This window comes from Anser anser, assembly GCF_964211835.1.
Source record: "Anser anser genome assembly, chromosome: 24".
Lineage (NCBI taxonomy): Eukaryota > Metazoa > Chordata > Aves > Anseriformes > Anatidae > Anser > Anser anser.
The window spans coordinates 4,175,647-4,199,896 of NC_139745.1; the positions used below are offsets into that span (position 1 = coordinate 4,175,647).

General features: G+C 53.1%; 1 protein-coding gene across 6 annotated transcripts in view; it reads right to left on the minus strand.

Annotated features, from left to right (window-relative positions):
• RPS6KA1 (ribosomal protein S6 kinase A1) overlaps positions 1 to 24,250 on the minus strand; it is a 41,159-nt gene that overhangs the window by 9,700 nt on the left and 7,209 nt on the right. For 2 of the 6 annotated variants that reach the window (XM_083810518.1, XM_083810517.1), the window contains 4 exons: positions 7,251 to 7,304; positions 2,218 to 2,334; positions 918 to 999; positions 531 to 611 (listed from right to left, as the gene is read on the minus strand). In XM_083810518.1, the coding sequence (XP_083666644.1) occupies positions 531 to 611; positions 918 to 999; positions 2,218 to 2,334; positions 7,251 to 7,304 (334 nt within the window). Of the gene's footprint in view, positions 1 to 530; positions 612 to 917; positions 1,000 to 2,217; positions 2,335 to 5,216; positions 5,464 to 7,250; positions 7,305 to 9,688; positions 10,703 to 24,250 lie in introns of those variants that run through there. The other 4 variants (XM_083810521.1, XM_083810519.1, XM_083810520.1 and 1 more) reach the window with 3 other exon arrangements.

The following is a 24,250-nucleotide window of genomic DNA, read 5'->3' on the forward strand; positions in this document are numbered from 1 at the left end:
TACATTGGTCATTTTATAGGGAAAGAAGGCGTCTTCAATTTCCTCAGAGTCAGAGCATTAATCCTGCCATACTCTAGCTTGACCGGTTGACTCTGCTTTCTCAATTTCTCCTGAATTAATGTTTTAATCCCAAGGGTTTGATGTTTAAACCTCTTCTCCTGGCCAATGCCCTGTTCCCCATTCAACAGCTAGAATGGGCCGGAGACCAAAGGCCTTTCCAGACACAGATTTGCTTTAAGGGGACTGTGAAGGCTCCGGAGCAGCACAGCCACTGAGGGATACAGACTGATAAAGGCCTCTTCACCATTTCAGCATCTGAAACCTGTTAGGGACCACGAGAATCTCCCAGCAGCCTCCAACCAGCCTGCTGCTGGATGCCTCACGCTCCTCTGCCTGCCCACAGCAGGCACACCTGGAGCAGTGTCTTTATTGTGTTTAACAGCAGTCAGTGTCTGCTCAGGGCTGCAGCCCTCGGCTAGGAAGCACAGCTGGGTACCCTCTCCCAGAGTCCCAGCTGGCTTCGCACTCACCGTAGTGGAGTTTCACCACAAAGGGATGGTTTACATCAGCCAGGATATCCCTTTCAATCTTTGTCCTTACACGATCACGCACTGTGGGAAAGGAGAGGAACAGCTCAGGCACTGAAAGAGGCACACACTACCCCGGTACCAGCCTTGCCCCTAGTCCTAAATAGATCAGGCAGTTTGATGCAGATTTTTTCTACCTCCAGCACTGCAACAGTGGTCTCTTGGAGACAGAAAGAAGAGGTATCTTTACCTCTGGCTGAGGTAAATATACTTCTCTTTCACCCGCATCACCCCAGGGCCAGCAGTGACTGCTGTGACATTTTCCCAGTGCAACTTGCCAGCGCTCTTTAGGACTTGGAGAAAAAGAGCATCACAGTAAGACTCTCCTACCTTTCAACGTTGCCTTCTTGAGCACTTTCATGGCATAGAGATGGTTGCTGTCTGGCGGTGTTATTTTTCTCACCAAGAAAACCTGAGGCAGAAGAAGAACACGTGAGCTAAGCACTAAACATTAGCACGAGGAGCTGGATGCCTCCCAGAGTGGCAAACCCCACAGCAACCCTAAGAAGCAGATGGCCACAGGTCTGGGAAGCTGTACCTCAAGCTCGCCATGTGAAACCCCATGAGGTTTTCAGGAAAGTGCTGTGTGTGGATGCCTCACACCCTATCTCCAGCCATTACAGCACTCGTGCTTTTATACTGCACTTTCCTCCACCAGGCTTCCACACCTCTTGCTCCTTCCTGCAGCAGCTGTGGGGCTGTGACTGATGCCTGGGAGCTGTGACTAAGAGACCTGAGCAGCCTCGTGTTCTTAGCTTGAAGCAATCACTACAGAACAGGAGTCACCATACCTACTCTCAGCCCCTGCCACTCAGTGTCCGACATCCCGGGAGACTCACCGTGATGTTTTGACATAACACAAAGCCTCCTGGTGACATGCCAGTTTGACAGCAAGAGCAACTCTTTGTTCAGAAATCCTTGCTGGATTTTTACCTCCCTCCCTTCCCTGATGTGCCGTACTGCCTGGTTTTAGGCAGCTTCAAAAAGCCTCTGCTATTCTTTGCAGTAAAGCCCAGTGCTGCAGCTGCACAGGTGACAGCGCCCACCCCCGTATGAGCCCTCACTGTTGGTGATGGGAACTGACAAGAAGCTGAAGACTTAATGTGGGAGCAGATAATCTTGCAAAAGACCTGGACTGTTTGCACTTTGAAATAGATAAGAGTTACAGGCTACTTCCTTCACCCTTCACAGAAGGGAAACTGGACTGTAAACAGGGGCCAAAACCAGCCCTGGTTCACAGCATTGTTTCTGAGAAGAGAGGGGCAAGCCCCAGACCTCCAGGTCCTCAGTTCGACCAAGCAGTCTGGCAGCCTGCTAGAGGGCCGCAGGCATCCCTCTGCCTTGTGCAACACCTGCGTTCACAAGCAGGATACTACTTCTTTCCTCCGGATCGTCTGAAAAAAGACTTACAGGGAGGCTCTGGACATACAGCCTGGCCTTTACGAGAAGGCGTCTCTACAGCTGCCTTCCAAATTAGAAGCAGCCATTTGCTAAGTGGGCTTATCAGTCAGATTCTCACCAGCCACGATCCGGTGAGAATCAGGAAGGTGGTTACGCTGGGGACAGTCCCTTTTGTCATCTCTCTGAAGATCACTTATCTGGCATGACACACAGGAAGAACTGAACTCACCTTGCCAAAAGAGCCCTGGCCCAGAACCTTCAGAAGCTCGAACTGTGAAGGGTCGGCTTTCTCGGAGCCCTCCTTCACATGGTGTGTGATGTTGATTTCCTTCACAACGCCTTCACCCTGAAAAAGAGGGGACAGTTGATTTGGAATATACTCCTGAACAAGGGGGGAAAAAGCCTTATCGAAGTAAGGAACAGGGACTGTAGCTGCAGACTCACAGGAACCACATCTGAGAGAACCAGAAAAGCTGGTGCTTGTCACAGGTATCTCCTGGCTTCAACATCTGGAACAGATCAGTCACCGGTAGGCTTCCACTAGGCAGCCTTGTTAAATATCCCACACTCTCCCCAAACCCTACGCTCCCTTGTCCTTTCATTTCTTTGAACTGCATTTCAGAAGAGTGCTTAAAAGCACCTTCCTTTTTAAGGCACTGGTGGCAAAAACAGGAGTGTTTATGCCACTAAAAATCCCACAACACAAAAATACAGCACTGTTGTCAAAACACGGCCAGGGCTGGCAAAAATCAGACATGTTGGAGCCCATCTGCTCAGCAATCTGAGCAACTCTGCAACATAAGTCTTAGTGCATCTTCAGCACATACAGATGATGCTTTTTAACAGACTCAAGCCTTCAAGAAGATTGAGGGGAAGCCAAGGTCTCTGGCACATGTTTTGTTTAAAACACATTCTTTTATTCAAAAAAAGAAAGAAAAAAAGAAAAAAAATGGAAAAGAGATCTAACCAGCAGTACCCAGGATAAACTTACCAACAAAGCTAGACCCGAGTGGTCTGAGCAGTGTATGAGAGCAGCCACGGACAGCGAGGTGATGCAGAAACACCTCCTTTCCCCAGCTAAACTTGTCCATCCCCCTGGTGCATAAAGCCCAGGCACCTCGTGCCGCTTCCTATTTCCATCTCCAAGCAGAAGGAGACCTTTCACGCCTCCAGCCTTGCAGCTGTGCCTTTTCTTCTACTTCTCACGGATCACACCTAGCCAGTGGGCCTACACCTAGGTTTCCTATGCCCCAGACCTGTTCCAGCACCTCTCGTACGGTCCATGGGGAGAGCTGGAGCCAACTTCCCACTGCTACAGACTTGAATCTTACTCAGGCCAGAAACCCCTTGTGGCCACACGGCTTGTAAGGGCGAGTCCAGGTTTCTTAGCACTTCAGCCCCACGTTATCCAGTGTTAGCCATGGTCTGGTTGCTATTTGGACCCGAAGGCCAGCAATTATGTTCCAAAGGGCACGAAACTTGGTTATCTCCGACCCTAGGGCAGGTGTGGCCATCACAGAGCACCACAAAGCTGGGATTATTATTTAGATTTTCCTCTTGCCAAGTGTGTGTGGGGGGAAATTCAGACTTCCTTTTCTAAAACTATTCAGAGACTTGCTCTGGAAGGCGCCTCATTAAAGCAGCTTTTAAAAACAACAGGAACCAAGCTTCAGCCTCCGCCTCCGGCACACGCCGAACCCCAGCCCACTGCCCACCCTCGCACACCTCCTGGGGAGGGCGGCCGCGCCGAGCACACGGATGTGGTCGCCTACCTGCAGTACGGCACCGCGCACCCTTCCTTTCCCACTCTCATGTTTGCCTTTTGTCTAGATTAGGAAGTAGCTTTGGTCCACGTTTGTTGGTAGCTTTGCTTTCTCGGGATCCCGCACCGTTCAGACACGAGGATCTGGCAGAGAAACTCACGCCCTCAGCACGACACGGGTGTATGATACAGGTATGAGGGTGGCCAGACAGAAGCTCCCCCCATGTTATCTTGCCTTTTGCTCTTACCATCACCTCAGCGACCGCAGTCAAGACCTTAAAACCCCCGTACCACCAAGTTCTCACATTCCATACAATCTCTCAGCTTAAACCAGCCGCTTTGCACTTCTGGTTTCATTTGGAGGCTTAGCCCGAGGCAGGCAGCTGTTGGTTACAAACAGCTTCCCATTTCCAGCCAGCAGAGTTAGCCCAGAGGACCCCACAGGCTCTCACTCCTCCTGTGGTCCTTCCACGTTGTCCCTCACTGGGGGACCCGGGGATGGGACCAGCTGGGAGCTGTAGGAACGCTCCTGTGAGCCCACGCGAGGGGCTCTGACCACCCCACCTGCCTCGTGGTCAGAGCATTCAGGTGCAGAAGCAGAGTCGCACAAGCCATCAGACACAGTAAAAGGAGCAGCCGGTACCCTAAACACCCTGAGGGGCAGCTGTGTCAAGACAGGGCTGTCTGCAGGCTACCGGGGCTTCTTCCCTCCCCTCCTGCCATCTTCACAAAGACATTAGAAAGAAGCCAAGTCTACGCAGCAACAGCACCTGTGTAACTGAGCATATTTCACCCTGCAGCCTCGTGCACCTATGCAGAGAGGAACACTTAAAATGAACACTCGCGTCCACCTCCAAGACGTTTGGACCCGTTCTAGGACCACAGCCGCAGGAACTCTTTGCCTCGGCCCACGGCAAGACCCGCTGTGTTTGGCTGCAAGTGGTTTCAGCAGCCCGAGCTGCATCTCCCGGCGGGCAGAGATTTGCATACGCAGCCTGCCAGCCAGACCCCGCCAGCAAACATGCGTACACGCCAACTCGACCAAAAGTGGCAGCTGTGGAGACGTTGTGGATAGCTTTCTGAGAAAATCTTTAAGACGCAATTTGGCATCTTGCTGACACAAGGGAGGCTTCCCCCCAGGGACTCATCCACTAACGTGCAATTCAATGGTTGCAGCTCTGGAGACCAGCTCCAGCAGCTTGTTTAGCTGCGTACGAGAACAAGTCTTCAGCACAAAAGCACCTGCGTGCCACCGACCTGTAGCACTAACAGCCTGCGCTTGCACCAAGTTTCTCACCACCGGCTTAAAAGCTTGCTGAACAGCACCACTAAACAAACTATTCCACGAGGAGAAAAAGAAAAGCAAACCAGGCTGCTCCGAAAATTCATCCGAAGCCTCGGCCGAGCAACGAGCGACCCAAAATGAAGCAAAGCAGTCCCCTGAGCGAGCGGCTGGCAATACTGACCGGGCTGGAGAGCTGGCTGGGGGCAGGCAGCTGCAGGCTGCAGGGCTTTGCTCGGTGTTTCCTGTGCAGCCACAGCTTGAGGAAGGCGCAGATGCGAGGAAGCTTAGGGTCCCTCTCCATTCTCCCATCCCGCTCAACATCGCCCAGCCCTGCTGCCGGCCGGCTCCCGGGGACAGGGCGGCCCCCGCGGCGCCGCACGCTTGAGGTTGCCGGATGGAGGAGATGCAGGTGGTTAAAGCCCAGCTGGCAGATGCGCAGTGGAGACGAGCGACTCGGTCGCACCACGAGGCAGGTTCACGCTCCCACTCCCCAGCAACAGGGCTTGTGGTTGGGACTTTTTTTTTTTTTTTTTTTTTTAGTTTTGGTTTTAAGAAAAATAGTTCTTACGGCTCCTTGTTCATGTTTGGCTTCTCTGCTCAAACAACACAGAAAATGTGCGTGGTCTGCTCGGTTGAAGCCTGACTTCCATCTAGTACCGCACAAATCTCACGTCAGGCTCACACTTCGGGGGTATTTCCACAGCAGGGGAGTATTCTGGGAACCTCTTACTCTCTTAAAAGGAAAACTGAAGAAACCCCACACAGAAGTGTGACAGCACTTAGGAAAGCTGCACACCTCTGCTCTCACACTTGCTCGGGGGTGACGGGTCACTCACAGTGGGATTCGGTGTGCACCGATCCCACGGGCAAATCCTCTGCCACCCCCGGGGTTACATCTAGTCCTTCGCTAGCTCTGTGCTGGATGTGAGTCCTTGCTGGGGATGGTGGAGTTAGCTAAGAGCCGCCCTGGGCAATTCCACACAAGGTATTTTATTTTTAAAGGCAGTTCTGAAGCAGACAGCTTCTGAACGCACTGCTGCTCAGATTTATTGGCAGGACAGAAGAGAGGTATTTAGATTGTTTTTTCCCCCTTTTTATTTCTAACCAATCCTTTTTGCCTCATTCCCCCTCCAAGCCTATGTTTCCCTTTGACCTTTTCAGTGGGTCAGGACAGACAGATGTCTTCTGCAGCAACACCCTAGAGAGCGCAGATAAGACAGAAACCCCTTGAAATGAGTAAAATGACACCCACACACCTTTGCAATTAGAAATAACTCCGTGTCAGTATTGATTTCTGAAATCCTCCAGAGTGCAGAGTTTCAAAAGAGGATCTTGGTTTGGACCCAGAGAGACTATGAATGTCTTCCCTCCTCCACCCTGCACCGTGTTCTTTGATAACCGATAACGAAGTGATTTCATACCAGGAGCCAGCTGGTCCCAGCTCTACAAAGGGAACCTCAACAACGAGGTCCAAAGCAACTGGGAGGCTGAGTAGGTGCCAGAGAACAGTGTGAACCCGCACGGCACGGCTGCTGAACAGGAGTCCTCGCGAGACCCAGCTCTCACTGACACCCACTGCGCTCAGCCCCAGCCCCAGCAAAGCAGAAATCACGTCCACAGCGTGTGGTCTGCAGACGAGCATCCCCACTTCCAAGGAAGCTCTACATTGCTCGGTGAAGCCACACAGGAGCTGCAGGCAGGCAGCCAGCACGCGAACCCGGTACGCTTTCTCGAAGATCTGATAAATTTTGTTCCGACCGCACCAATTTTACGTGCTATCAGCCACCCAGCACTGGGAGAGGAGCCCGTAAAAACACGGTCAGGAAAAGGCACCGTACACCCATGTAACTACGCCGCTGGAGCCCCCGCCCCGGCAAGCTGACAAGATCAGAAAGCTGCAGGAGACAAAAGTGACAGCACGTAAAGGGGCTCGGTGTGGGGAGGAAAGAGGAGGAGGATGAAGTCAAGTCTAGGATGTCATGTGAGCAAGTGACTAATCGCTGCTTTCTGTATTAGCAGTTCCACCTAGCTGAGACGGGTCGCTAGGTGCGTGCTGCAAGGAAGGGTTTTTTTTTTTCCTGAGGTCCCTGTGAGCGCTGCTTACGCCCTCGCACATGTGCCCGTGTGAGGCTGCAGGGACCACCTGCCATGGCACCAAGTGCGAACTGCACGCACGAGTCTCCTGGAGGCACGCGTCTGCAGCAGGCTCTCTTACCTTGTCTGTTGAGTCCTCGAGGTCTTTCTCTATCCAAGTGATGTCTGATTTTGCCTGCGGAACAATAAACGAGGGTCAGCACAGAGGGACTGTGATTCTCTGCTCAAGTTTTCCCAACGAATTTGTTCAGCAAGACTAGGCGAGCTGTGTACAGCCCCCGGTTGTGTCCCACCACGCACACCCCTCCTCAGGATGCGATCCTGAGCCGTGTTGGTGGGTCCAGGAGAGCAGGAGGAGGCAGGAGGAGCCAGGAGGAGCCAGCTGCTCTTAAAGCCTTTGACAGGCTCCGACAGGCAGCGGAGAAGGACGTGGTGCTGGCAGGTGGATACACGTGTTCCCCAAGAACCAGAGCACCACCACCAAAGAGGGAGACTGGGTTTCTGGCAGGTTGATTAACGTTAAATCAGATTTTGCTCTGTTACATCTGGACGGGCTCCAGAAGCATCTGTTCTGGTAGCGACGCCCCAGGTTTCCAGCACAGCAGAGCAGTCTGGCACCCCAGTGGCGAGGAGAGGGCTTCTCCTCAAGGGCACGCTCAGCATTTCTAAAGCAGCCAGGAGGAACGTATTCAAACAGAAAAACTCACCACATCCCTCGAGGGCAGGGAAGGGCCAGCTCAGCTGCTGTGACAGGTCCCTGAGCAGTATTAGAAATATTAGTTTGCACTGCCTCGGGGACCAGACGCAGTTCTGTGAACCCTACTGGTGAAACGCAGAAACATTTAAAGGGAGCTTAGGAAAGAACCGCTGCTCAGCTAGGAAACGGACGCTTCTCCTCCCAAAAACTCGGATGGGGAAGAAGTTTTTGGATGGACAGAGCGTAGATCCCTAACCTGCTACATTTTTATGAATGCACGCAGATAAGCTGTGGCAGCTAGATGCTCTCGTGTCTGGTTTTGAGAGAACAAGCCGAAGCTTGAAGAGAAAAACCACCCCAAAAATCAAATCACACTCGAAACATTTCCCCTGAGAGGTCCATGCCTTCAGCTCGCAGATGAGATAAAACGCATGTGACTGCGCACAGAAGGGATCTAAGGAGAGACTTGAGCTGTGACTTCTGTTGTTTCTTTCATAGCCGTTAGTCAGCACGACGAACACGTGGGAGCCTGCGGCGCTGGCAGGGCTCTGCGGCGCCGAGAATGTCACCGGGTGGGCGCAGCGCGAGGCAGAGCGACTGCGACTGGCTGCCAGCAGGTCTGAAAGTAGGACAGGAGCTACGGAGAAGTGAGAGAAGAAAAAGCGAGCCTTGAGGGAAGGGAGGAGCCGCAAAAACAGCGAGATTAGAGTTAAGAATTAACTGGGTTTAAGCTCCGGAAGGGCTCGATCAGATCGGAGGGGGGCCCTTGCGTTCACCTCTTCCCCTCCTTCCTCCACCGTGGTGCAGGAGTGGCCGAGGTCTCTTTTGGGAGGTCTGGGAGAAGGTGGCTGTCCCACCTGGCCATGGTGGGAAGCCAACGTCCTGGGCAGCCGGCAGAGCCACAGCTGAAGCCCTTCCCGAGCCCTAGTGCCCAGAAGTGACCACAAAACCCTCACCGTGCCCCTGGGGATGGCACGCACCCACAAGGAAACCCGCTCCTTCGTGGCTCGGGCTCTCCAGCGCCTCGCGGGGACCAGCGAGCGCTGAGCCCCTGGGGAAGGACTGGCTTTGCTCCCAAAGGCGCAGATCTCTGCGGGTCCACCCCACCAGCGCAAGACGCTGCTCCAGTGAGCTATCAGCCATCTTCCGACGCCCACGGCCTCAGGGGAGGCCATTTTACACAGATCCCTCCACGGCTGGGAAATTACGTTCGCCACTCCTGGAAAATAAAAGAACACCCACGCCCGCCGACCAGGTTCGAGTCCAGGAAGTGGCAGGAGGCAGAGGAGGAGACAACTTCTTTTGAACTTCTCAACGCCGCGTTCTGCCTGCACAGATGGCTCAGACACCCTGCACCAGGGGCTGGGGACACGCACAGTTTCTTTCCAAGACCAAGTTCAAAATACAAGTCCTCTCTCCTACTTTCCCCTTTTTTGAGGAAGGATTTTACAAGCCAGAAGCCGAGAGACAGGTTTGTTTTTGCTCGCATTTTGTCACTTTGCTGGTTGATATAGTCACATCTAAATGCAAGAAAAAAACTGCAAGAGCTAGAAACAGATTATGCTTTTGGCATTTCGCTTCCTATTCATCAACAACTAACCAGAAGCTGTTTTAATTTCTGTTGCTTCACACATGCTCTGGTCCCAAAACATTCCCAAATTCTGGCAGCACCTAGGAAAGACACTTCTTAGAAAGCAGCTTTACCATCGGAAATGCCTTTCCCAAAAGCGAAATTGTTAATTAAAACTGGACAAGGTCTGGCTCTCCAAGCTCGGGCGATTCGCCGACTTCTCCCTCCGCCCTGCAGAACAGACAGCACCGTACTGCACGCAGAGCAGATATTTTACCAGCTCGACACTTGCCTCCTGGATCCTTGGCTTGCTGCGGAAGAGGAGCCTCAGCATCTCCAAAGCTTTAGGCTGCTATTCTCCCATAGTTTGCAAGCTGCCTTCTGAACTTAGAGCTCTCTGCAGCACCCAGCCGAGCACGAGAACCCCAAGTAGTAGTTACGTCACTGGGATGTATTTTGGGAGTTTTCGCTGAAAGGAAACTGTGGTTTCAGATGGGGAAATTGCATTGTGTGGTGATCGCTGCACAGCACCAGCGACCAGAAGAAAACACAAGAGGGCTTCGGTGGTGCTCAGGCACGGCTCTTTCCATCAGCAAATCTCAGCGGGCTGTCCAGGAGGACTGGTCCTGTAGTCCCGTTTCACAGGCAGGCACGCAGAAAGAGCAACTGAGCACACTTAGCTCTTCCCCACAGTTACACCGCCCCTGTCCTCAGGGGCACAAGTGATGTTTCCAGCCCAAACGTACCCTGCACATCGGCTGTTCGAATGCAGGATTGCACCTCTCCAGGGAAGGGGCCAGGAGGAGCCATTTTCTGCACGTTTCCCCCATTTGTCCCTGCCCCATGTCACAGCCTCTGCTTGGTCATCTGCATCTTGCTGCATCAGGTCTTTCAGAAACCACGGCAAGGCCCCACGCGAGGTTTGCACGCTGACATCTGACGAGAGGGTTGCACAATCCAGCCCGCTTGCTTCGGGGTCAGCTCCTGCGCTGCGCCACTGCTCTGTGCAGCGCTCTCAGACATCCAGAGGTGTCCTGACACGGCCGGGGGAAGGAACTGGAAGTGGCCAAGTCAGGCAGCGCAGGCATGGGGACTAGAGCGGAGGGGAAGGAGGGCTTCGGTGCCACGGCTCTGAATTAATTCTCTCCCACTCTCTGTTTGCAAGGAAAGAAGCGAGCCGCGTGCTTACTCGCAGTTCCCATCAAGAGACCACCTGCATGTCTTCTATGCAAAGCAGGTGCCCTAGCTGGCTCCTGGAGTAACCCAGCTGTCTCACCAGTGTCACCGCGAGGTCACTTGCTGTTTTGCAGAATCCCGCTAGCCGTGCCCGCTCTGTACCTGAAGAGTCACAGTTGCTGCTTTCAGAAGCGCCTGCTCCCGCTGAAGGACGTGGCAGGCTCACAGCGTCTGCAGCTGGTAAGCGGTGCGGTGCTGCCCTGGGCTGCAGCACGAAAGCTGCTCCCAGGCCGCAGCTGTGTCTTCACGGGAGCATCCCAACGGCTCTTTTCCACTTGCACAGCCTGTTTCTTGGGGATCGCCCCCTCCCTCCTGTGACAGGAGACACAAGGGATCTCAAAACAATTCCGTAGCAGGGAAACACAGAAGCTGGAGCTTACATTTGGGCAGCCAGGACTCGTGCAGGGAATGAAAGCAGCTCCAGAAGGCAGGCCTGCTTCAGTGTGGACGTGAGAAGGCACGATCGAGTATCTCGGATTGTGGTCTAGCCTCTCTTCTTATCAGTCTTCTGACTTATATGTTAACACAGCTGAAGCTGCAGCACAGTTTCATCCTCACCTCCTTCTGCCTTGCCAGGACTTTGCTCAGCCCGCCCGCCCCTTCTCTCGCCTCCAAACAGTGCTTTGAATTCCTGAGGCTTTTCAGAAGGAAGAGGCCCATCCTGAAGTCCCTCTGCTAAACCCAGAGACCAGAAAGCAGTCTTGGTTGGAAGCAGAAGCCATCTTCACTTCAGGTGCAGTTAACAGCCACGATAGGAAAGGCTGCTGAAAGAGCAGAAACCTCAGTACTGCGCTTTGCTCTCTCTGCTCCCACAAGAAGGGAGCAGCACCAAATATTCAGTCTGCTAGCTGCCTATATGGTGGTACATCTAAAACAAGGAGCATAAACCCAAGGAAAATGCAGCACAGGCAGGCAAGCTGTGGGTCTCAGGGCAAGAAACAGCCAGGCTGAGCCAACACAAGAGCCTTCCGCTGTCACGCTTCCAGGTGACCTTGTGCATCCACGCTGAGTTTGACACTCTTAGGGCAGATTTAAGTTGCTTCCAGGCCTTACTCCGTATTTTTTGAAAAGCATAAAGGTGGCGACAGAAGTGGGCTTGCCAATTCTTTCTGTTCTATACCCACGGGTCCTGGGAGAAGCAATGATGCTATCTGAGCAGCAGTGGGCCAGACACCGGCGCTGAAGCACCAAGACCCGACTGTAAGCTCGGTGTGAACCTCCGGTCATCAGCACATCGGTCCTAAAAAAAGATGTCACCCCATATCCAACGGTGCCAGGTCCAAACGGATCCCAGTGTGTGGTTTAAAAATGCTGTAATCCAATTCTGTGTCAGCAGACAAGCCCGTAGGGCTAAGCTCCAGCAAGTCCTAACGTCGGCTCCATGCAACAGGACCCCGTGCTAGCTTGCTTTAAATCCGAATACCCAGGGGACTGCCTCTGCCTCCTGCCTGGATCCAGTTCCATCCCACCAAGCTCTGCAAACACCGGCACAGCAAGAGGGGAGAGAAGGATCGGCGCTGCACAAACAGGAAGCCGACGGTGTGAAGAACTGCTGCCTGAGGAGGGGCAGCTGCTGCCACCTCAGCACGCTTCAGCAACGGGGCTCGTGCCCCAACGACCGAAGCGAAGTCTCAGCAGAGATTTCAGCTGCAGGCCAGGCCTGAAGGTCTCGAGCAGGAGCAGGATGAAGACGACCTCTGAGCTCTTGCAGCCCAGAGCGCACAACTGCTGGGGTTGCAGCCAGCGCAGCCCCCTCCAGCGCAGCCCCCTCCCCGTTTCTGGGGGCTTGCAGGAGGGTGCCAGCCTCAAGGGCACGGGAGCTTCGTGCTCCTGAACTTTTGCATCAAGTTATTTTGTGCAATCCACTTTGGAGCGATTACTGCCCCGCCGAGCAGCAAGTGCTGGTAACCGGGGCTCCCACCCTAGAGAGCGCCTGAAATAAGCGGGAAGCAAGGGATCCCGCTAGCTCTCATAGGATGCAAATGTGCTTTTTGCTGCTGTAGAGAGCAGAGAGGCAAAGGCAGCTCCGTCTGGAACGTCTGTTCTTTTTTTTTTTTTTTTTTAAAGGTGGTGGTTCTCAAAAAGGGGAACAAAGCAAAGAAACCTCACCAGCCACTGCTCCCCTCCTGCACAGCCCTTATTTGGCAGGGCTGACGGACGGCTGCTCTCGTTTGCAAGCACAGGACCAGCAGGACCACCTACTTCTGTCTCCGCTCCTTTGGTGGGTCACCTCCAGGTGTTGCTGGGAGCACCCAGGTTTGGCCCCAGCCTGAGAAGTCCCACGTGAGCACCCGTCCCTGAGCAGCACGGCTCCCTCCGGAGCAGAGCCCTTGTGCCCTTGCAAGCAAAGGGCTTTGGCTTGTGGTACGTGCGTCTGAGCGGACCCAGGAGGCGGCACGGGGGGTGCAAGGACCTGTTTAGAGAGATGGGCTCAGAGGAGGGACCAAGAGGAAGGAGATGTGCCAAAAGCACGCTCAGATCTCAGGGCAGAAGCCATTTTGACACGAGAGGAAGTGCTGCCCACAGCAACAAGATGGTCGTATCAGCAGCTGCAGATTTTAACTCGCTTTCTTGCCATCTACTAACTTCCAGGAAAGCGAGGCAGGCGACGCTAACTGCCCCCACAGGAAACCTGCCCTCCCACCGGCGCCCCTCTCGAGAAGCCCGCGGCTGCTCCTGGACCTTCTGGGAGCTGGCTGCCCCGCCAGGCTGAGAAATGTCACCGCGTACCTGCGCTGAACGCACGCCCTGCCCGCAGCGCAGCCACCACCCCAACCACCTCCTCTGCCAGCCCTTGCTGGGAGGGGAGAATAAGAAATAAGTCAGAGTAAGCAGGTGCTGCTACTCCTTGATTGTTTAGGGGAGGGAGCTGTTTCCTGGCCTGCCAGGAGAGCAGATTCTCCAGAAATACGGAGCGTTACAGGCTGGGTTTGAACCCCGCTGTTGGCAAGGACAGTCAGTTCTTTTCCCGAGAATTTCGCAATAACACCAATCTTGGAAGAGACCTGGGAACAGACTTTTATACAACCTGTATCAACCAAGAGATGGCTGCAGATTTGAAGCTGAAAAGTGGTAGCCAGCGGTATTAAATCCAAGTTTTGACAAGGCAGTTCTCCCTCCAGTTCAGAAGAGAAGTTAAAAACCAGTGTCCAGCCAAGCAGAACATTTTGCGAGATCATAGTGATTTAAAAAACAGCTTGGAGAATTCAAGAGTCTCTCTTTTTCTAATCAAGCAGGCATTTCAGTATCACGGTTGTATTCAAAGATTAATTTCTGAAGCCACCTCTCTCGTGCTTACGCATACCACACAAGCAATTAAAGAAAAAAATAATAATAATTTGAAACCTCAAGCAGATTTAAAAACCTTTCTGCCCAAGAGAAGAATCTGTCCTGATCTCTTGCACATGTTCCAACCGGTCTAATTCCTGCCCACGCTCCCTGTGCCGTACCAGCTCCCTCGGCACCACATCTGGCCTCCCTTGTGGGTATGAAACCTTGTGGGCTCCAGCTTTCCTGCTCCAGCACCATCCAAAACACGACCAAGCATCGCTGCAGGGCTGCCTGCTCAAAGCAGAGGGCTGACCACTCTTTCGCTGTATTCCACAAGACAGGGTACATTAGTTAGTATGTGCTTGCACTCATCTACAAAAGGTCACGGAGAAGAGATGGAACCTCTCGCTTGAGCCCCTCAGCCACTTCCACCCATACTCAGACCAGGAAAGGCTGCAGAAGAATTCACTCCTGGAAGGTGCATAAAAAGAGCCTGCAGACGCAGGGAAGAGCTGTGCCCACGCCCTGCTGAGACACGAGAGAACTCAAAGCAGCTTTTGCAAGAGGAGGGAGATCCAGGATGGCACGAGCACGGACAGAGCTTAAAAGAAGAGGGAGAAACTCGGAGCAATCCAAGAGGCAGAGCTGTGGGGAGAGAGGCAGCTTCACTAGCCCTGGCACACTTTAAGCTCACGCTGAACACGGTATCGGCTGTTTTGACAGACAAAAGCCTCCGCGAGGCAGCCCGAGCGCACGGGGTGGGGGAAGGCAGGGCCCACCCGCAGGGCGGCTTTGAAGATGGAAGGCTTGGACAAAGTCACTTCTACAAACATGGTTAAAGAGCACCGGAGACTTCGGCAACTGGAACTTCCTGATAAGTGGATAACGATGGGGGTGGATTCCTGGCAGAGAGCTCTCCGGCTAGAGGTTTGCAAGAAGGGATTGCGTAGAAAGAACAGCGCTGCTACGGGAAAGAGGCACGTCTCACCCCGCGCCATCTCCGGGGACTGTTTTATTGGTCTCCTGGAAAACAAAACAAAAAACGGGGCAGGGAGGAAGAGAAAAGGAACGCAGAACACACAGCTAGAGCTCTGCGCAGTGATTTACGGGGAACGCCGGCGTTACAAACCCCGTTTGTCGCCTTCGTGCACCAGCTCTTGCCGGCACCTGGGAGAAGCGACTGACCGGCTCCATCACGGCACGGATAACGCCAGGAAACTCCCTCCACGTGGCTTTGAACAAAAGCCACAGAACTGTTCACGCCAGGCATCAGAGCATCCTAGAAGCGCTCCGTCATTCTCCTTGGGGTAACTCCTCTCCATTCCGAGAGGCAGCCAAACGCTCAGCAGAAAATTAATTCGGTCACCCTTGGGAACAATTCTGCTGCCATTCCGAGCAGCGATCTCGGCTCCCCCCGATGGGGGTTATAAGCAAATCCCTAAAAAGGGAAAACTCAAACCAGGACGGTCCAGTTTTACCCTGTTTGGTGTTTGTTCAGAGCAGTTCCACCCTGTCTTTTTTTTCAAGGGCCCCTTCTTTCACCAGAAAGCTTACTTCTCCTGTACGCAAGAAAATGACCCACATCTTCCGTGGAGGTGGATGGCGTTGTAACAGGAAGGAAACGCTGCGAAATCCCGGAGGCTACAAATAGATACCAACGCTCTCTGGCAACAAAGAGAAGAGCAGCAGTAACGGAGCACAGGATTTCCCAGCAGAGTGCAGTGGCAGGGCAGTGACAGGTTCCAGCGCGTGCAGCACGGGCTGGGTCGCTACCAAAATGGGGCTGAGCGAGCGGCGGGGCCCGGAGGCACCCCTGGCGCCCTGCTGCAGGCTCCCCGGCCGGGCACGCTCCAGCAGGTGGCACTCGGAGCTCCTTCAAAGCCCAAAGCACATTTCTGAAGAGCAGAAAGGGTTCGTTTCATAAATGCCTTCGTCGGAACATCTGGCACCCCTAAGATGGGGAATTTAGGAGTTGATAAAGGGATAAGGTGTTGTCTCCACCAAAGCCTGAGGCTGAAGGAAGGAGACAGAAGCTGGCCTGACAGCAGAGCTCTCGCAGCAAGGCAAGCCCTTCTGCTTCACAACATCCTTGTTGACCTGCTCTGCTGCTACCTGACTCATCTGGCCAGGAGCACCAAAATACCTGCTTGATGCCAGAGAGGTCAGGTCCCTTGTGGGACAGAGGGGAGACAGAGAGCAGAGAGACTCAGGCACCGGGATGCCCCTTGCACCCCACGATCTCTTCCCTGCTCCTGGCCCTCTCCAAGGGAAGACATTCTGGCACCAGATCCTGCAAGTCTTTAAAAAAATAAAAATAAAAACACAAATAAAATCTCTCTCCACCCTTTCCAGGCACAAGCCACAGCTGGCCAGGATCAGCTGACAAGGAACAGTTTGGGGTAAAGATACAAGCTCAGGCAAAAGATCTGCCCAAAACACCCGGAGACTTTCTGATAGCTCCCCAGTGCCACTGCAGCCAGCCACGAAGCCGCAGCTGCAAGAAGAGCACTCGCAGGGGGCAGGACTTTGCACCCAGCAAAATGAGATACCAGAGAGGAAAACACCTTTAACTGCTGGGAGATAAGGAACTACTTAATTGTGCAGCTTCTAAAGGACAAACTGGTTCCCGTACAGAAAGTGCAAAGGATACTGTGAGCCTTTCCTGCAGCCCTGCGGATTCTGCTTGCAGGCAAGGAGGGGAGGCAGTAAGTCTATTAATTCTCACCAAACTCGGATCAACTTGTGTGCTGATGGCGGTAAAACCAGAAGACCACGGCCCAGGTTTTTCTAAATGAAGAATATTACTCCTAGGAAGCAGCCCTGAAGCACTATCCTCCCCGTCGGCACGACGCAGTTGTGCTGCTTTCAGTGCAAAAAGGCAAGGCTCTTTCTAAGCGAATTGGAAAATACAGCACTGCTTGCACAACGCGGGCTGAGATCGGTCGCTGCCCCTGGAGTTATCGTGGGCTGGGGAAGCTGTTCTCTATCGCAGGAACGCAGGAATTCCATACTCCTCCCACAACACACGGGCTGCGGGTAGTTTTCTCCTCGCAAGATGTGAAAGCCTCAGGTCTCGCTAGAGCCTTTTCCTGGCGTGTCCCAGATCTGGGTACGTACACACTGAAAGAACCCACGCCTCTCCTGCCCCCCAGGAAGGACAAATTGAAAGTAAAGCCTCACATGCTTTCAGACGGTGGCTTCAAACTATGCCGGTGTTAAAATAAAAACCACATCCAAAACACACCCCGAGTTGTGTGTTACTAACACCCTTGTGAGAACGTGCAGGATGAGAGCCTGCCATGGCAAAGCACCATTTTTCATTTAACTTGAAAAAAAATACTGTGGCAGCCAGCAACCACCCTTCCACTGCTCGGCCATGCCACAAGACACGCTCCTGCTTCGGGTCCCTGGGCCAGGATGGCATAAAATGAAGATTTCCAGCCTTCCCCTTCCCAAATATCACAGTAGAGGAATTACAGACACCTTGAATAGTAGGACTATCTCATCCTGTTTCCTAAATATACAAAAACTGCTATTTTAAGGAGCTTCTTTCTTTCTTTCCCCCCTGCCCTTGCCGAGACCCAAGGCTCCCCTCTCCCAGCGCGGCCCACACAAGCTAGCCCAGAAGAAGCAGGACCCCCAGACGCCACAGGCACACGAGCCCAGTGTCCGGTTTAGCACGCGGTGCTGCCCGGTGGCCTGATGACAGTGCACAGACATCGCCTCCCCCTTTCTGTAACCAGAGCCTGCGTATTCCTCCTCCGTAAGCAGGCCAGCCCGAGCCGGAGCAGTTCAGTTAAATGCACCTCTCCTCGCAGCGAGGGAATCGATACCACCACATCTCGGAGCGCTTACGGGAGCACAAAACAATTCTGCTCGCAGTCGAGCCAGGATTCCTTGACCCACGGCAGAAGCTTTGCTGAAGTCTAGGTTTCAAGTACAAAAGAGGGACGAATGCCCTTGTTTGCTGTACCTGAAGGTGAGGGGGATATTTCCCGGGTGTGCACTCCGTGACTGGCGAGGGAAGGGCCCAGATTTCATGCTGCACTTGGGTAAACCCTTTTTGCCTTAGAGCGCCGTTGCAATGAGATCAGTTGGAGTTTCTCCTGAGCCCAGCCAGCTGGGAGAGTGCCTCTGCTTTCCTCACCGCGGAGGCAGTGCCAGGCAAACAAGCGAGCAGCTTTTACTAAGGGCAAAGGGGAAGCAGAAGGGCTCCGGGCCAGGCTGGAGTCCTTACAGGAGAGCTGGGGCTCAAAGCCGTCCGCATGCAGAGCTTGTGAACGCTGCCTGCCCCCCGCACACTTACAGCGCCAGCGGGAGCTGCTCGTGCTCCCTGAGCCATCTCACTGCTGCAAGCTCCGCAGGACAGTCCGTAGCCTCTCCCCGCTCCGCGGCGGCGCCTGACAGGCAGCACCGTGCGGCCGGGGGGAAAAAGTTATTGCAGCTTCACCTGGAGCTATGGAAGGAATTTACTGCTCGTATCAAAACCACACTTCAGCTTCCAAATAAAGCTGACACTTGTAAAGCTGCAGGAGCTTCGGAGACTGCCTGCGCGTGCGGGAGGAATCCCAGATCTGCCTCTGAGCCAGCGATGAAGCTGGTTACCCTGCAGCAAACCCGGAGCGAGCCCCGCAGCTCCGTGTTTAGTAACACGGGGCCAGGGCGGCATGCTCCAGAGACCCAGGCCCACCCTGTGCCCTTTCAAAAACCAAATGCACGCTCTTGGGTTTGAGCCCTTCAGGGTCCTCTTCAGCACCAGCACTGCTGTTTGCCTGGGCACAGAGGCAGCTGCCACCACCACAGCACTTCCCCACCCCATCTCCTGTGGCCAATTCCACTCTACCTTCCCGTCAGTCAGAGGGAAGAGCGCACAGCTCCCCTTAACCCTCTCGAGAAGTGCAGGCAAAGCTCTGGCTTTGCTGACGCTTCCTCCCGGGTCCACAAAGAACTTGACTTTGCTCCAGCGCCCTCTCTGCCCCCTCCAAAGCGCACCCATCTGCCCCCGCAGCTCCATCCCGAGATACGTGGCTGAGGAGGGGATGGCGGGAGGATCCCTCGCTTTGCTGCAGGCTCAGGAGAACTCACCCCTTTGAACTCTCACGGGGAGATGGATGACACATGTTTCCTCCAGGTATGGCATACAATAAAAGAGGAGGTTTGTTTTTTTTCCCCCTCCAGTTAAAGAGGCTTCCCGGATACAGAATCTGAGGCAGTTTCTATTAATCTCTGAGGTGGATGGAAATGGAAGAGGAGAAAGCAGAGCAGTTGTGATCGGTCAGAGCTCTGCCGGGCGCGACGTGCAGGAGGGCTGCTAGAGCGCTGCTCGCGAGCTCTGCAGCCTTCGCTGCATTCCTCATGTGCAAGTCCTGTAAACTGACCCCTCTTCAATTATTCATTAGAGTCTGCAGCTCATCAGAGACTCTGCTCCTCAAACAGGCGTTTATTTGTTATTTTTTTAAAGAGCTCAGAAGCTTGCTGTTAACCATCGCCCGGCCTTGCCAAGGACGGGGAGCAAACGTTCTGGCAGGAACGAGGCAGGCAGCTGTCAGGCGTTACATTAAAAAACAAACCCACTTGATTACCTCAACTGACAACACGGAGCAGCCGGCTTAAACTGAGCGCTTTACCACTGACGGGCTGAGAAGCTGCACGTTGAAAGAGAGCGGCGGTATCTGCAGCTAGTCCTTGCGGTGGAGAGGGGAAGGCAGATTTCCAGGCAGTGCTAAGATGTTCTGCTCCCACCAGGTTAGGCCAGGCCTTGGGGTCCGGCCCAGCAAGAGCATTCGTCGCTAAGCGGCTGGAAGCAACCAAGAGGGGCACTGGGCAGAGAAGGGATCTGCTGAGATATCCATCTCTTCCCACATTCGATAGCTCTCTAATTCTTGGAGAAAACAGCAACAGCTGTGCAAACACACCGGGTCTCTGTTTCAAAGAGGAGCATTTCACTTGTTTGTTTTAAAACCTTTCATTTTAAGAGGCTGCAATTGGAGTCGTGTCCTGTGCTGAGGATCGCACCGCTGGGCTTCCAACAAGATCCGCGCTCAGCCTGGAGTAAGAGTTCGCCTGCAATGCTGACAGCATACGGCAACAAGAGCCCTCCGCCACCTGGACACTAGATGGGCATGCAGGACTTGCCCCCTCGGGCCCCCCACTTGGGGACGCAGCTCCAAAAGCTGTCAGAGGATGTTCTGCCATGCAGTCGGCGAAGCCAAGCAGCAAGAGGCACAGTGCAAGAGAGATGTGCTGCTGGGAAGCAGAGCTGTGACCAAGCACTAACGGATTATGCTGTGATGGAGCAGCAACAGACCTCCCCTCTGACATCCGACTGGAGGAGCACGAAAAATTCCGCTTGTGAGCAGAGGTCAGAGCAGGATTCCTCGCCAGCAGCCTGCAAGAAACTGTTGTACATCCAGTTTGTGGGCGGCAGTGAACAGCTGGGCTCAAGCACCTCAGCAGGTGCGCAGTAACTCCAGCAGAAGTAGGAACCAGCCTCATTTCTAACAGTAATCTGCTGCTATCAGAGCACACAAGGACAGGAACAGAGCAGCCTCGTGTCCTTCAGCTGTCAGGTAGATGGCTACAATTCCTTCAAGCATCCCGAAGAATTACTGTGTGGAGCTGTGATTGCAACTCTACTTTGCTATCACTAGAGCTTTACAACTGGGTGTTTCACCCCCAACAACACAAACTAGTGTTAACATTCACGGTGCAGGCATTCCTCTGGCCCAGCAGGTCCACGTCCTCGGTTTCTGCCTTTAGCTTCCCCTGCTGCAGATGATGCAGAGGAGGATCTTCCTGCAGGCTTTACCTGGTCAGGACATGGGGATGGATCAGCAGGAGTTACCCAGATCTGGGTAAGAGCTGTGTGTTCCCCCTCGCCGCCTTCCTGCTAGGGTTTGCTGCCTAAGAGCAAGGCCCAGCCTGGCCAGGTGGAGCACCTCGTGCCGGGCGTGCGGAGCAGAGCAGGTCCTCGCTCCTGTCTCAAAGGTCTCTTTTATGGCGCACAGCAGAGCTGGCAGAGGTTACTCATTCACCTCCCCAGGTTTCACTGCACCCTGTTATTAACGCCCAAGAACAAGCTGATCAGCACTCCCAGCCTGCAGCAGGGTTACCTCCAGAGAGAGTGGGCACGCTCGACACTGCAAATCCCCTCCTCTGCTCTTCATTATCAAATGATTTCGCTAATTGGGTGTTGTACTTTCACGTACAATTCCTCACACTTGGCACCTTCATGGCGTACATGCTCACCCCTCAGCCAAACTGGCTGCAGGGCATGCTGTAAAGCCCCAATTATGAGAGGTTCCATTTTTCCACTCAATTCAAGCCCTCTGCTGCCATTCCCCAGCTGAACAAGGACCAATCTTCAGCCTCCTTGACAATTAAAATCTAGAGAACATAGGAGAGAGTGAGATTCCATACCAAAAGACCAACGCACAGGGCTGGCAATTAGCCCCTGGCACAGAGCAGCTTTTGAGAGCACGGCAAGAGCCCTCGTGTTCTGCTGCTGACCAGCACAGATGCGTGGCTCTGCCGGGGAAGCCAGCGGATTGACCCGAGCCTGTCGCAGGAGGTATTTCTCTCTGGGGGAACCCGGTGTCAGCCCAACTCGTGTCAAAGAAAACAGAAGAGGAAGAAAGCGGGCCCTGAGCCATTCTCTGAAATGTGGAAGATGTTGGAGGTATCAGTCGTGCTCTGTGAGCAATACAAAACCTCTGTCACCAACACGGATGGGAAATAACAGCTCTTCTCTTCAGCAGCCCACAGAAGTTGCACCGGAACATGGTGCTGACTGCACTGCTGCTATCATAAAGCCGATGTCAAATTTAAACAGGCTGAAACAACATTACCAAAAGAGAGGTGTTAAAAAAAGACAACCTCGCACCTAGCTTTTCCACAGACCTCCTGCTCAATGCAGCTGGATTAGTTGGATTGGTTTTAAAGATGTGGCCAGGACTGCCTAGCAGACTGCAAACTGTTCTAACACATACACACTGGGAACATCCAGATAAGCAAGGATCCAGACGTTAGCAATTTAGGATTGTGCTCACTGTCAGGAGAAGGTTTGGCTTGGGATTCCTATGGCCACAGAGCTGGAACGCTGTTGGGATGCCCTGACTCTGCAGAACCACGCAAGGGGAGGCAGTCGCCCTGGAAAACGCTCTGCCCAACCTGTAGGATCTTGCAGGCATTTCCAAGATACTCAGATAAACACACCAGGGAACGATGCTTGCAGGGACTTGTGTACCACAATTGTTCTTGAAAGGTGGGAAGCCACGCAGGAATAAAAGCCAGAAGTTGTTGTGAAACGCACCAGCTGTCCCGGGAAGGAAGCGGAGCTGCAGCTACAAAGGCAACTAGAAAATATCGGGCTATTCACAGACCACAGGCAGCCTAGCCCAAAATATCCCCTTGCTGCATCTGCAGTGACCATTCTGCTGTGTTTCATGCCCAAAGGCCCTGATGTGCAACAGGAGTAGCGAGGTGGGAGAGAGATGAGGCAGGCATCAGGTCTTGTGCCGCCAGCTGCCAAGTTCCCAACTCTTTTGAGGAACTCTTGGACTTCCTCCTTTTCAGAGTTTCTTTGGTTGTTGCCCAAGCAAATAAAGATTTTACTTCTGGCAGCATCCTGCTTATGGGGACAGGAGGAGGCATGGCACTCGTGTGGGCGTTGAGTAATGGCCGCTGTTGCTGCTTTGGCCTATTTTTAGAAGAGATCACAGAATTAGCCGCAAGAGGATAGCAAGTACAGACGTGGGATAAAGGTGCCTCTTGTCCTTACACACAGCTAGAACAGAGGGGCATGGAAGCGATCCCGAGCAACTTTCAGCTTACAAATACACAACCTCAGATGTTTACCGCTGCTTAGTTCTCCTTCTTTAGTCCTTGCTGTAGGTGAAAAGCAAGAGTCAGCACCAGACTGCTGACGTCTGCTCCCAAGTGAACAGAAAAATACATAGATATCGAGCTAGCTGCCTGCCTGCGTCCCCCCTCTGGAGCATCAGAGCTGGCTCAGAGTGCCAGTTAGCCCTGAAGTTTAAGGTATGTGTTTATAGTAGGGATTTCATTTGTCTTCGTGCTGGTAGAATATATATACCTTGTACAAACTTGGAAAGTGCGACAGAGGTTATTTCAGGAGCACGTAGCAGGGCTTCACACGTTTAAAAGTTACCGAAAATGGGATTGTCAGATGCTGCTCACAGGCATTTGGGCCATGGGGCCTTGGAAAAGTGCACAGCAGGACCCTGTACACAGCACAAGGCTCTTGTGTTCCCTTCCCAGCCTGCTGCGGGATGCTGGACAACTTGCCTGCTTCTCTGCTCCAGGCTCCCCAGCTGCAACGGGACCTTGACTCTCATGTCTCACAGAGGGACAGACGTAGAAACAGAAAAGGCAAAGAAAACCCCGCATGCTTTTTAGCCTTTATTGCACCAGCTTTTTGAGGGGCTGTATCTACAGCTGGGTTTGGCCAGGCTTTGTCCCAGTGATGTTCTTCAAAGAAAAAAAAAAAGTCTTCAACTGTTTTTAAAGCATCGTCCTTCAGCTACTTTCACGGGAGGGCAGTTTAGCCAAGTGTTTGAAGATGAAACAGGCAAAGTCTCAAGTCTTACAAGCCCAGCTGGAATCTAACCAAACGAGACACAGATTTTCTTCCGTGCCAGAGATGCAGGCACAGCGAAGAACCATAAAACCATTATGCTCAGGGAAGAGAAGTGCAGTGTCACTGACCTGAGTTCATCTGACCCGTACCACATTTCCTGCAGGCCACTGGAAATGTGCCCAACAGCTAGCCCAGGAAAGCAGAACAGGTAGTGGAGATGCAATGGCAGTACTGGAAGTTCAGCGTAAGCTTCTGGAAAAGAACTAGCTCAAAAGTAGCCGATTGTTTTATGCTTAAATTTCTTTTACTAAAAACGTTATGGTAACCGAGAAACAACACAATAAGCCTCCATGGCCTTTAGCACGAACAATGATTCAGAGACAAACTGCCACAGGGCACTCACCGAGTGTAAAGAACGGGACAAACTCTGGTCAGGCCATTCAGCAAGGTCCCCAAGCCAAATCAAACACGGAGAGTCATTCTTCATAATTACAGCATGTGCATATCAGAAAAGGAAATACGGAAAGGCTTGTGCTTTGAGGGCACTGAAATGCCTTCTCTGCTGCCCTTCGGCTCTACAGTGTCTTGCAAGACAGAGACAGTGTGCAAGACAGTGTGCACTAGTAGGAAACACCCGTGTTAACAACATCAGTTCTCTGTCTTGTACTTGGAGAGGGTTCACATCAGAGTAATCACATCCTTCAACATCACGTTGCTCATGTGGGGAGCAGGAAGACAGCAGATCACTTC